The sequence below is a fragment of the Zingiber officinale genome, chromosome 3A (genome assembly GCF_018446385.1).
Source record: "Zingiber officinale cultivar Zhangliang chromosome 3A, Zo_v1.1, whole genome shotgun sequence".
In the NCBI taxonomy this organism is placed as follows: Eukaryota; Viridiplantae; Streptophyta; class Magnoliopsida; order Zingiberales; family Zingiberaceae; genus Zingiber; species Zingiber officinale.
This window is the reverse complement of record NC_055990.1, coordinates 152,438,444-152,449,229: the sequence shown is the minus strand read 5'-3', so window position 1 is coordinate 152,449,229 and position 10,786 is coordinate 152,438,444. Positions and strand designations below refer to the sequence as shown.

The window sequence follows — 10,786 nt, the reverse complement described above, 5'->3', positions numbered from 1 at the left end:
GTACAAACTCGTGCATAAATGCAAATACGGTTAACCTAGGAAAAGGCAGCTTACATATAACACACTATACAAAAACAACTCGAAAGTATTCTCTACTCACTGCATAGACTCAATGCTCCAACATTAGAGTAAAGTCTTTCCAAGATCTGTTACATTGGTGGACTTATAGGGTTGTTTCAATTGTTTAAAACCGTAAGGGGAAAAAGTCTTTTTGATGTATCAGCACAGTAATGAATAAACACATTGTTTCAATTTCGTAACTAGTTCATATTAGAGCTTGTATCTAAAATGATTTTGTTTCTTTAAACAGCAACCCACCCTCCACCATTGGTCTCCATACCTTGCTCAGACCCGCTGTTTGATGTAATTATCCTGTATGTGCTCTGATTTTATCTTACATCATAGTTTCTTATAAGCTCCATTAATTCCTTGTACTTCTTAAGCATGCATGCATGCTCATCTTCTCATTTAATTCCCTCCCCTGCTTTTGGGACAGTGGAACTGGAACATGTTTTCTTGATAGAAAAGTGTGAACTGCTGATATAATAGATTTTCTCCATTTCAAATTCACCAATAATCACCACAAGTACATCTTCCATTAATGAAATGATGATAGATCTTCGTGTCACCTACTATAATTTCTCGTCCATTAAAACCAGATATCAGCTTAATTGCCTGGTGAGATCGATTACACATTGTGCCATTCTTCTTCACCAAGACAGGAACGCCAACTGGTGAGGATATCAGGCCAAATACAACTGCTAGCTTTACACTATGCCTATTTGGTGAATTATTTTTCTTTATTACTATATCTGTTGGATTAAACACATTACCAGGCTCATATGTAGCTTCTCCAATCTTATTTAAGAGAATGCTTGAAACTTCATGGATCCGGCTGCTTTGAGCATGCAATCTATCACCATTGATAAAGCTGTATGATCGACGACCAAGCTCAACCAAACTCCTAACTGTTGTCTTCTCTAGCCCCTCTTGCTTCATAAGAGACATCATTCTTTCTGCATCTTCCCGTTTCCCTGCATCAGCATACATGCTTGACAACAGGATATAGCAACCAGTGTTTTCATGTTCCAGTTGAAAGATTTTCCCCGCTGCATACTCTGCTACTTCTATGTTTCTATTGTTTTTACTTGCAGTTAATAATGATCCCCATATTCTTGCAGTAGGAACCAGAGGCATTTTGTTTATTAAGTTTGTGGCTGCTTCAAGATCTCCTGACCGTCCAAGGAGATCAACCATGCATCGATAGTGCTCAATCTCTGGATTCATGTCATATTCCGGTCTCATAGAACTAAAATGCAACCAGCCTTCATCGATTAAGCCTGATGTGCTGCAAGCACTCAACACAGAAGCAAATGTACTCTGGTCAGGCTTCAATCCACATTCCTTCATGTCAGAAAAGAGTCTCAGCGCAGTTTCCCCATGCCCATGAATTCCATATCCCATTATAAGCATATTCCATGAGGCCACATTCTTGTGCGTCAGTCTGTCAAACACTAGTCTTGATGTGTTCATATCACCACACATTGCATACATACATATGATGGAATTCATGACAACCGAGTCGCTTTGATAACCCAATTTAAGAGAATAGCTGTGTATTTGCTTCCCTTGCCATAGCCATGCTAGCTTGGCATATGCAAGGGTGATGGTGGAGATGGTGAAGGCATCTGGTAGCAAAGAACTTTTCTGTAGTTCAAGAAACAGTTGTATTGCCTCCATGTTCCTCCCGTTTTGTACAAAACCTGAAATCATTGCATTCCATGACACCAAGCTTTTCTCAGACATTTTCTCAAACAGATATAGCGATGACAGTACTTTTCCACATTTACCATACATATCAACCAAAGCGGTCTCAAGAACCAAATGAGGAATCAAGCCTCTTCTGGTGGCAAATGCATGAACTGATTTCCCACGATGCAAGCTTTTAGATTCTGCACAAGCTGGTAAAAGATTTACCAGTGTGATTACATCCAGATCCACGCCATTGTCTTGCATTTGTATAGCACTAGCAAATGCCTGTTGTGGTTCACCATTCAGGGAGTAGCCACCAACCATGGCATTCCAAGTTACGACGTTTCTATCAGACATTGAGTCGAACAACCTTTCAGCACCGGCCAAGTCTCCAGTTTTGCAGTACATGTCAAGAAGAGTCGTCTGGAGTTTGATGTCAAGCTCCAACACATTCCTCATCACATAACAATGGATCTCTTTCCCGTGTTTTAAACTCCCTACCGAACAACAAGCAGCCAGAGCACTTGTAATCCCAAACCAGTCAAGTCTGCTACCAAACCTTTCCTGCATCTGTTTCACGCAGCGTAAAGCCTTCCATCCTTCTCCATTAGACACATACCCATTAACTAGTGAATTCCACGAAACATCATCCCTCACTGGCATTTCATCAAACACATTCTCGGCATCTTCGACAAACCCAAATTTCACATACATGGCCACAAGAGAATTGCAGATGAAGAGATCAGAATCCAATCCAACCCTGAACAACTTCGCATGAACCTTCAACCCTTCCTCGAAAGCGGAGACATTGGCGCAGGATTTGATGACGAAGGGGAAGGTGAAGTGATCCGCCCGCACGCCCGCGGCCTGCATCCGGCGATACAAACCGATGGCATTTTCGTAGAGCTCGGCGGTGGCGCAGCCTCTGATCATGAGGTTCCACAGGAAGGTGTCAGGCTTCTGGGTGCTCTCGAACAAAGAGAGGGCTTCCTGAATGCGGCCGAAAGTTATGAAGGACAGAAGCGTGCGGGCGATGCGGGCCTGGTTTGGTCGGGAAGTGCGAGGCTTCCCGGTGGAGGAAACCGACGCACCGGTGAGGAGGCGAGCGTGCGGCTCGAGTGAAGGCGTCGACTGCCGCTTACGCTGGTATGTGCGAGAGGAAATGCCATGAGCGTTGATGGAAGCGCTGCTGTGGAACGAGAGTGCAGTAGCCATAGGACTGACAACTTCAGAAAGTGGATCGCATGCTTTATAAATCCAGGTCAGCAGAGGTAAATCCACGGTTGAGCAAAATATGAGGTTTTATTACGTAGAAAATTATTATATTAAAAATAATAAATCCAGATCAGCACATATCAAGGTATAGTGGTCGGAGAGTCTAAGTTTTGATCCTAAAATTTCATATGATAATATTTCATATCTTAATTATCGTACCACCTTATAAGTATCATTATAGCATTAAGGATAAGAGTAAATTAGATAAAATTGAATTCAAAATGGATTTAAATTGGTAAATTTTAAGTGGAAAGAGAGATGCCAGTATAGATTAATTAAGCTAGGCATAACACAGGCCGATCAACCCATTTGTATGCTGTGTTTTTATTGAACATGGTAAGATTTCTTATGGTACATCTCTAATATGACGTCACATTAGTAAATTGTATAAAACGTAAGCTTGAACCCAAGTTAATTAGGCTTAATTTTTTAAAATAAAATAATAGAAAATTTAAAAACAATAAATACAAAAAGAAAAATATTTAAAATTGCAATATAGTTATATATAAATTTGTAAAAAAAAATAATTTTAAAAATTTTAAAGTAATATGCAGTCCAAGTCACACTTCCCAGCTCGATTGGTGGACCACATTGGACCTTGTATCACACGGCCTATTTGAGGCCCGGATCTACTGGGTACCTGGTCCAACTTAGAGGTGGAATCATGGTTCTTCGGTTTGGTTTACTGGAAAAAAATTGGTTCCGCGGAATAAGGTAGGGTTTGGGTGCGGTTTCAACTATTTAATCCCGTAAGTCACCTCTCTAGCTTTCTCATCGCCCTCGCCTACATCTTACGATCTCGTCTTCTCCGCGAGATTCCAATCGCAACCTGCGCTACTTTTCCCTTCCCGAGTTGTTTCCACGACTAAACTCCATCACTTTTGATCTTCCCGCCGCCCCCGTTTATGCTCTCCTCGATCCCTCCTCACACCTTGTGTGTTTCGCTTGCCGGCGCCGCCAGTGCGGTTTCGCCTTCGATCGGAGAACTGTCCCTTTCCCATTTTCTCACCTCTTTCTCCATATTACCTTCCCCCCAGCTTCTTCGAGGACCAGCGCTGCTCCCCTCCCTACTTTGAACAGGTCCTAAACGGCATAACGCTTAGGTATATCTTACATACTTTTGAACCAATTAGCACTTGAATTTTGACTTTTCTTTTCTCAAGAATGTACTCCACACTCCCTAAATTTGGATTGTTTTTAGGAGTTTCGATTTTGTTTCTTCCACAGTGAAGAACAAATTTTGTAGTTTGACCATCCGTCCTCCCATATTTGTTGCAGTATCTTCAAGTGATAGATTAAATTTGATGAAGCTCAACTGATCTCCCAGTTCAAAATAATTCTCCCAATGATGAATAAATAACTAACATTTGTTGCTTACACTATAAAAAAAATTTAACCAAATTTTGGAGTTAGTATCACTTTGAAGGCCAATTATTTCTATTTTCATTCTTGTCTTCACCGTGTTAGTTTGCCGATGGTATTATTATTATTATGGAAACTTTAACCTTTTATTCGTTTGCTGATTTACAATCAGGTTAGAACATTCTATCATAGGCCAGAAGAGCTTGTAGCTGTTTAACTCTTGCCATCTCCCTTTTTTTAGTCCATTCTCGTCAATTTTATATGGGGAAGAAGAAGTTTATTGATAAGAAGAAGTCGGCTACCTTCCACCTCCTCGCCCGTGACACTTCTGACAGTACTGCATTTTTCTCTGGTGGGCAAGTGAATGATCGTGTTTTTGTCAGGGTAGACACTAACAATTTCCAGTGTCCTGGATTCTCCGATGACGATGACAACTTTGGCCATTCTGATATAGATGAAGAATCAGATTCCATCTTTGCTGATGCTGTAGGTGATCACGAAGATGATGAGGGGTGTGCAAGCAGCTTGCAGCCACCATTGGCTGCTGGCACTTCCATGTCAAGCTCTTCTAAGAAAGGGGAGCTGCTAGATCATGTCAGGAGGGAGATTTTAGAATTGGGCCTCCCTGATGATGGATACAACTATTTAATCCACATGCGTGAAATTAAGAACACAGGTGGAGGCTCCTCCTACTTGGAGAACCCTAAGGCCAAGCTCGACAATATGACACTCGATGTCAAGGTATGTGAATTCTTTTCTAAGATAAAAAATGTTTTTATCTTTGTATATGGGAAAAATGTTTTTAGTGGTAATCATTGCATATTGTTGATCCCTTAATATATTTGAAGGCATTTTTCAATTCAACAGAGCAAAAAAAAAAAACCTTTTTACTGGTTCTTTCAATAATGTCCTTGACTTGTTTGCTAGGCCTATGATGCTTCAAGGCTTCAGATTAATTCTGAGGTTATTGATGATGCTGATAAAGACATGATGTATGCTGTTGCTTCAGGCACGAGATCAGTCAAAGTCCAGAGGGTTGTGGATCCAGATGTTTTGAGATTGCTAGATGACAGTGATTTGTCACGGTTTGGATCAGAGGATGAGGATTTTGAAGAGGACTTTGTGGTCAAAGCAAACCTTCCTGAAGAAGAGGAAGAACAGGTTAAACATGTAGAGGAAGAGGGAGAAGAGGAGGTCAAGGCTGGTGCTGAAGAAGAGGATGTTTTAGTAGCAGATGGTGGTTTAGATCTACAGGAGCAGGAGGTGGATGGAACAGTTACAGTGGGAGGGTATGTTAATGATAATTTTATAAGTGATGAAAAACCGAGAGTACGCCGCTTTTTGGATGAACAGTTTGATTTGGTATGTCTTTCCTTAAGTTTATGTTCTCATATTTTTTTTCACTTTAAACACAGATATCTTGCCTTTAGATATTAACTAAATTGTATCACAATTATATATATATATATATATATATATATATATATATATATATATATATATGTTGCACACCTATCCGTGAGCACCTAGTGTTAATTTTTTTTAGAGTTTAGGGTATAGTATTTAGGCTACAGGAAGTGACAACTAAGGGAAAAAAACACTATGTGCTCTCGGATGGGTGTGCAGCATATCATCCCTAGTTTTGTCACTCTGCACACACACACAGAGTATAGGATTTAGAATTTAGGATTTAATCTTTAGGATTTGGGTTATAGTATTAAAACTATATATATATTCTCTTTTTAGATATTGAGCATTTCTGATGGACCTCCCTTGTGTGTGTCAAGAGCATGTTTTTACTAGGCTTGTGTCCACTGTCAACGGTAACCTTGCATATAGGATTTTCTCCAACTGTAGCAAGCTGCAGAAGAAATCCTAGTATAAAGCTCCCACTTCTAATTAGGTGATTACTCTGTGTCTGCATCTTCTTGATGTATTTGCCAAACTCAAAACCCAATCTAGTCCGTCTCAGTCTTACATCATCACTATTTATGATAAATATGATGTATCCTACAATTACTGGCTAGTTTTGAAGAATAATCAATCTTAAATCATCACTATTTGTGATAAATACAGTCTACCCTACAATTAGAAGAATGACTGTGATTGTTTACCTTTTTATTTGTAATTGTATTTTGCTCAGGTTCTGTCCTAGCAACTACTTGCCTATGAGCAAATTTTCTTGTTAATCAAACTGTGCGAATCACATAGTCCAAAATGCTTAGTATCACGTAAATGCAACATTTTAGTTGACTGATCCAGCTGGGCAATTGCTTCTTGATTAAAAGAGGGTGTAATGTCATACTTGTGTGTTTTTATAGTGTTCATGCTCTAGTAAAATGTGCATGTGACAATTGCCAAGTGACATGAGGAATACTGACATCAGCTGTGTTAATTCCTAGTCTCTCATTTTAGGTGTGTCAACGTTTAATTTATTTAGTCTTAGGCATCACATCCATCTTGAATCTTCAACCTTTCATTTTATTGAGCTTCTGCTACAACCTACATCAGCTTATCATGCATTGCAAGAAGGTCAATGGACTCTTTATTAGGTACTTCCACCATTGGATTGCTAAGTTCCTCTGGCAATTATATCGGTGGATCTACTATATGCATAATATTTTGGCACTTAGATTATAACTGGTAAATTCTTCTGTCTTCTTGGCCTTATGTGAATAGATAATAAGGAATTAGATGAGGTAAACCAATATTTGATGTTTGAACACTCAAGGAATTCTTTTTTTCCTAGTCTAGGATTGGCCTCTCTTCAAAGTGTGTCTTGATCTGTGGTAATTACTTATCAGTAATATCTAGATGTATCTCTGCTCATGTATTTAAAAGAAAAAAATTCATTTGCCTTTTTGATGTCCATACAATATTCATTGGTTTGTTTTCTCCCAGCTTACACTCCGAGAGTATGACAATGATAGTGATGATGATGATGTTCATTATGGTGATGCTGAACGTGAAGTGCTTAATTCTAAGCTTCATGATGCCCTTAAAGAGTTTGCACTAGACGAATTAGAAGTTGAGGGCAAGTACAAAGTTCCAGGAGATAAAAAGTATGACCATCAAGAGAAAAATGGAGGCACAGTGGTAGATGATCCTGAAGTGATCCGTAGATGTGTTGAGTATGCTGAAAAATACTTAAATGAAAGTCAGGATGATGAAGAAGTCTTTGTTGAGGAAAGTAGTGATGAATCTGAAGGTTGGGACTGTGAGACAATTGTTTCTACTTATTCAAATCTTGACAACCACCCTGGAAGAATTCTGGCTCCTGAAAATCTAAACAAGAAGCTTCCAAGAAAATTTCCTGGAGATTCAAGTATAAAAAGTAATGTGATTGCTCTTCGAGGAAAGGATAAGCTTCCAGTTGATTATCTACCTAACAAGGCAAAAGCTCTTAAAGTAAAATTGCCAGCATCCTTGATTGATGATAAACCTAAGAGGAGATCACGCAGCGAGGAGTCAAAGACTGAAAAGAAGGAGAGAAAGGTTTGATTTAATCATTTTTCATTTGTCTGACTTTGTTGTGTAAATGGTACATACAATTGTTTAATGGTTTTAGTGTCTGTACATGTTTAGTATATCTAGCTCACTAGCTTTGAGTACTTCAAAGTGCTTTCTCCATCTAATGGAAGTTAACTGTTCTGGATACATTCTGAATTTGTATATCTCTTGACTATTTGAGTAATATTTTTCATATTGATCTCTACTTCTGCAAATATCTCCATCTCATCCTTGAACATCTTTTTAATGTAGGCTGCTGTAAAAGAAGAGAAAAGAGAATCACGGAGGGCCAAGAAAGAACTGAAAGGCTTGTACAAATGTGAAGGCCAAAAAGCTCAGAAAGTTGCTGCTATTTCGGGGCCATCTTCCATACACATAATGTAATCCATTTACTGCTATTTATTTATTTATTTTACAAGGTGCTTAACTTATATTTACATTTCATTTTTAATATTTGTTTGCTCATTTGACTCTATAAATGCACAAATAAGTTTTTGCATGAGAAATTGAGAATGGACATTTGCCTTCATGGTTCTAAAGACCTAACTTCCTTCACGGCTCCACCTGCAAATTGAAAATATATTTTCAAAGAACAGAATTTTTAGCCACATTTTTTCATTCAATATACTTTTTTACTTGAGTCTGTTATTTTAAAAAAAAATATTCATTTCAGATGCGCATTTTCACTGTTTTAAGTTTAACCTTTTGTTCTTTGACAGGTAATGTCAGATTTAAATATAGAGAGAGAGAAGTTTACTCCCGAGTTTGTATGGCTTGCAGTTTATTTCTCAAGTTTTAGAAGCTCCTTTTCAAAAATTTTGAAGGCACTCTATCTGCTGTCCGTGTTTCTGCATAATCCAAAGGAAGGTGTTCACCAACCATCAATACTTGACTTGCAAGGATAAATGGATGTCCAAATCGATCCGTTTACATTATTGGTAAACCGAGACTGATCAATTTCATAGGTACCGTGTTCGAAGTTCCCATTGAATCAACATGATTCAATGTTTCAAACTTGGATCAGCTAATTCCCTTAAATTAATCAGTCACCAACAATAAACAAATAATGTATCAAACTTTTGGTCAGCAAATCGTCGGAATCCTAATGATTCCACCTAATTGCTTTGTGGTGTGCAAGATAAAATAATAGCAGGGAATTAATGAATCAAACCTAACGAACCCAAAAGGAAGAAAGAGCAGGCAGGAAAACATACGCATTAAATTGGAATGATCTGAGCTACATAGTGTACAGCTTTCATACTTCGAGTCATTAGTTGAATCTCGAAATTATTCAGTATAGAAGCCGAAGCCGCAGGACAGAGCAGCTAAGTGTCAAAATGACGTTTTTAGAGGAATACCAAGAAAGATGATTAAGGTTAAGACTGTATCAATGGCAAAAAGTTAAATACGTTCGTCTTAGTACCTCGTTAATCGATCTCAGGTAGTAAAGGTGATTCGTTTGCCCTCAGCGTCACCGTTAATACGTCCCTAGGTTAATACAGAGGAGGTAAATCACGGGTGGTTAATAGCTATTAGTGCAAATGGTCAAGACATGGGGGAGGTTATGCTCGGTCATGCCGAGTTTCGACCCCAAGACTTCATGTGGCAACACCCCATGTCTTAACCATCGCTCCGCCCCGAGGGGACTCATTAATCAATCTCAGAATCAATATGAAAGAGGTAAATCATGAACGGTTATTAGTCTTTGGAATAGTGACTAACACATAAAGGAGATATTGACCTCGACTTTGTCGAGATTCGAATTCCAGATCTCATGATGATAACACTTCATGCGCTAGTCATTAGATCTTTCTGAGAAAACAAAAGCAAAGCTAAAACCGTTATCGAGAGATCGAATGGGGAGGAGGGAGAAGGAACCTGAGAGATCGAGGGACATCGAGAGGGACATCGAGAAGATCTTCACGCTAGCTGTCTAAGGATCAGTGACTTTGTTCTTACTATTCTTAAGATATTTTGTTTTTTTTACAATCATTCCAGAAAATAATAATTATATGTAAAAGAAAAACCCAATTTTCTTTTTGCTTTCAATTTTCCATTTTTTTTAAATAAATAATTACAATGGATTTTTAAAAAATGTAAACTTTTTTTTATGTGAATTGATTTCAAAATGTCATCAATGTATATTTGACCCTTCGAGACAATTATAGATAAAGTAACTCTTTTTTATTTTTCTTTAGATTAATTAATCTATCTTGAAAAGTAAAAAAAAAATCAAAGAATAAACTTGTTTTTATTTTCTTTTAATTTAAAATTAATGTCCAATTCCTCCCATATAGAAACAGAAAAAATAAATAAATCAAATTACATTTCATAAAGTCCAACCTTAGGAGTTAAACTTCCATTTATCCATATTTCTAGAAAAAGTATTTCTTCTTCTTTTTTCTAATTTCCCACTCCCATAAGAATGAATTAGTATGATTCACATTTCGAACCCACTTTGATACAATATCTATAGGATAACTTCCATCCTTGTTTCTTAGGTAGCCCAAGGCTTGTTTACTTGGGTCGGCAAAGGAGTAGAAATATATCGGAAGAAATTTCTTGTTCTTCTTAAATTCAATAATATGAATTGTATCTCAATACCTTAAATTCAATAATATGAATTGTATCTCAATACCTGTAATCAAGTCGCTGCTTAAGATTCCCTCAATACCTTCATAAATTTCAAATTTCACTCATATATGAATCCTCACTCGTGAATAAATTTAATTCTAGGAGATCTAATGCACTTCCCTTGTAATAGATAATGTTTGTTAATGACCAATCTTATGAAGTTGGATCACTGATTTTCTAGTAAGTCAAACACGGATACTTCCTCACAAACTAGAAATTTTATTTTTACTATTGGATTCATCTTGATTAAGTT

At 37.8% G+C, this 10,786-nt stretch overlaps 2 protein-coding genes across 3 annotated transcripts; one reads left to right on the top strand and one right to left on the bottom strand.

Annotated features, from left to right (window-relative positions):
- Nucleotides 1-177: 177 nt before the first annotated feature.
- Nucleotides 178-2,970, bottom strand: LOC122052854 (pentatricopeptide repeat-containing protein At4g35130, chloroplastic-like). The gene has a single exon (XM_042614585.1). It carries the CDS (start codon nt 2,965-2,967, stop codon nt 568-570), a length of 2,400 nt encoding a protein of 799 aa, XP_042470519.1. The 5' UTR covers nt 2,968-2,970; the 3' UTR covers nt 178-567.
- Nucleotides 2,971-3,772: 802 nt separating this feature from the next.
- On the top strand, nt 3,773-9,018 carry LOC122052853 (protein LTV1 homolog). 2 transcript variants are annotated; one of them, XM_042614584.1, is made up of 6 exons: nt 3,773-4,130; nt 4,631-5,130; nt 5,317-5,751; nt 7,291-7,884; nt 8,152-8,279; nt 8,619-9,018. In XM_042614584.1, exons 2-6 carry the CDS (start codon nt 4,651-4,653, stop codon nt 8,620-8,622), a joined length of 1,641 nt encoding a protein of 546 aa, XP_042470518.1. In that variant the 5' UTR covers nt 3,773-4,130; nt 4,631-4,650; the 3' UTR covers nt 8,623-9,018. The 2 variants fall into 2 exon arrangements, with proteins under 2 accessions (XP_042470518.1, XP_042470517.1); XM_042614583.1 differs by having other exon boundaries at nt 3,774-4,130; nt 4,562-5,130.
- The last annotated feature ends 1,768 nt before the right edge of the window (nt 9,019-10,786 follow it).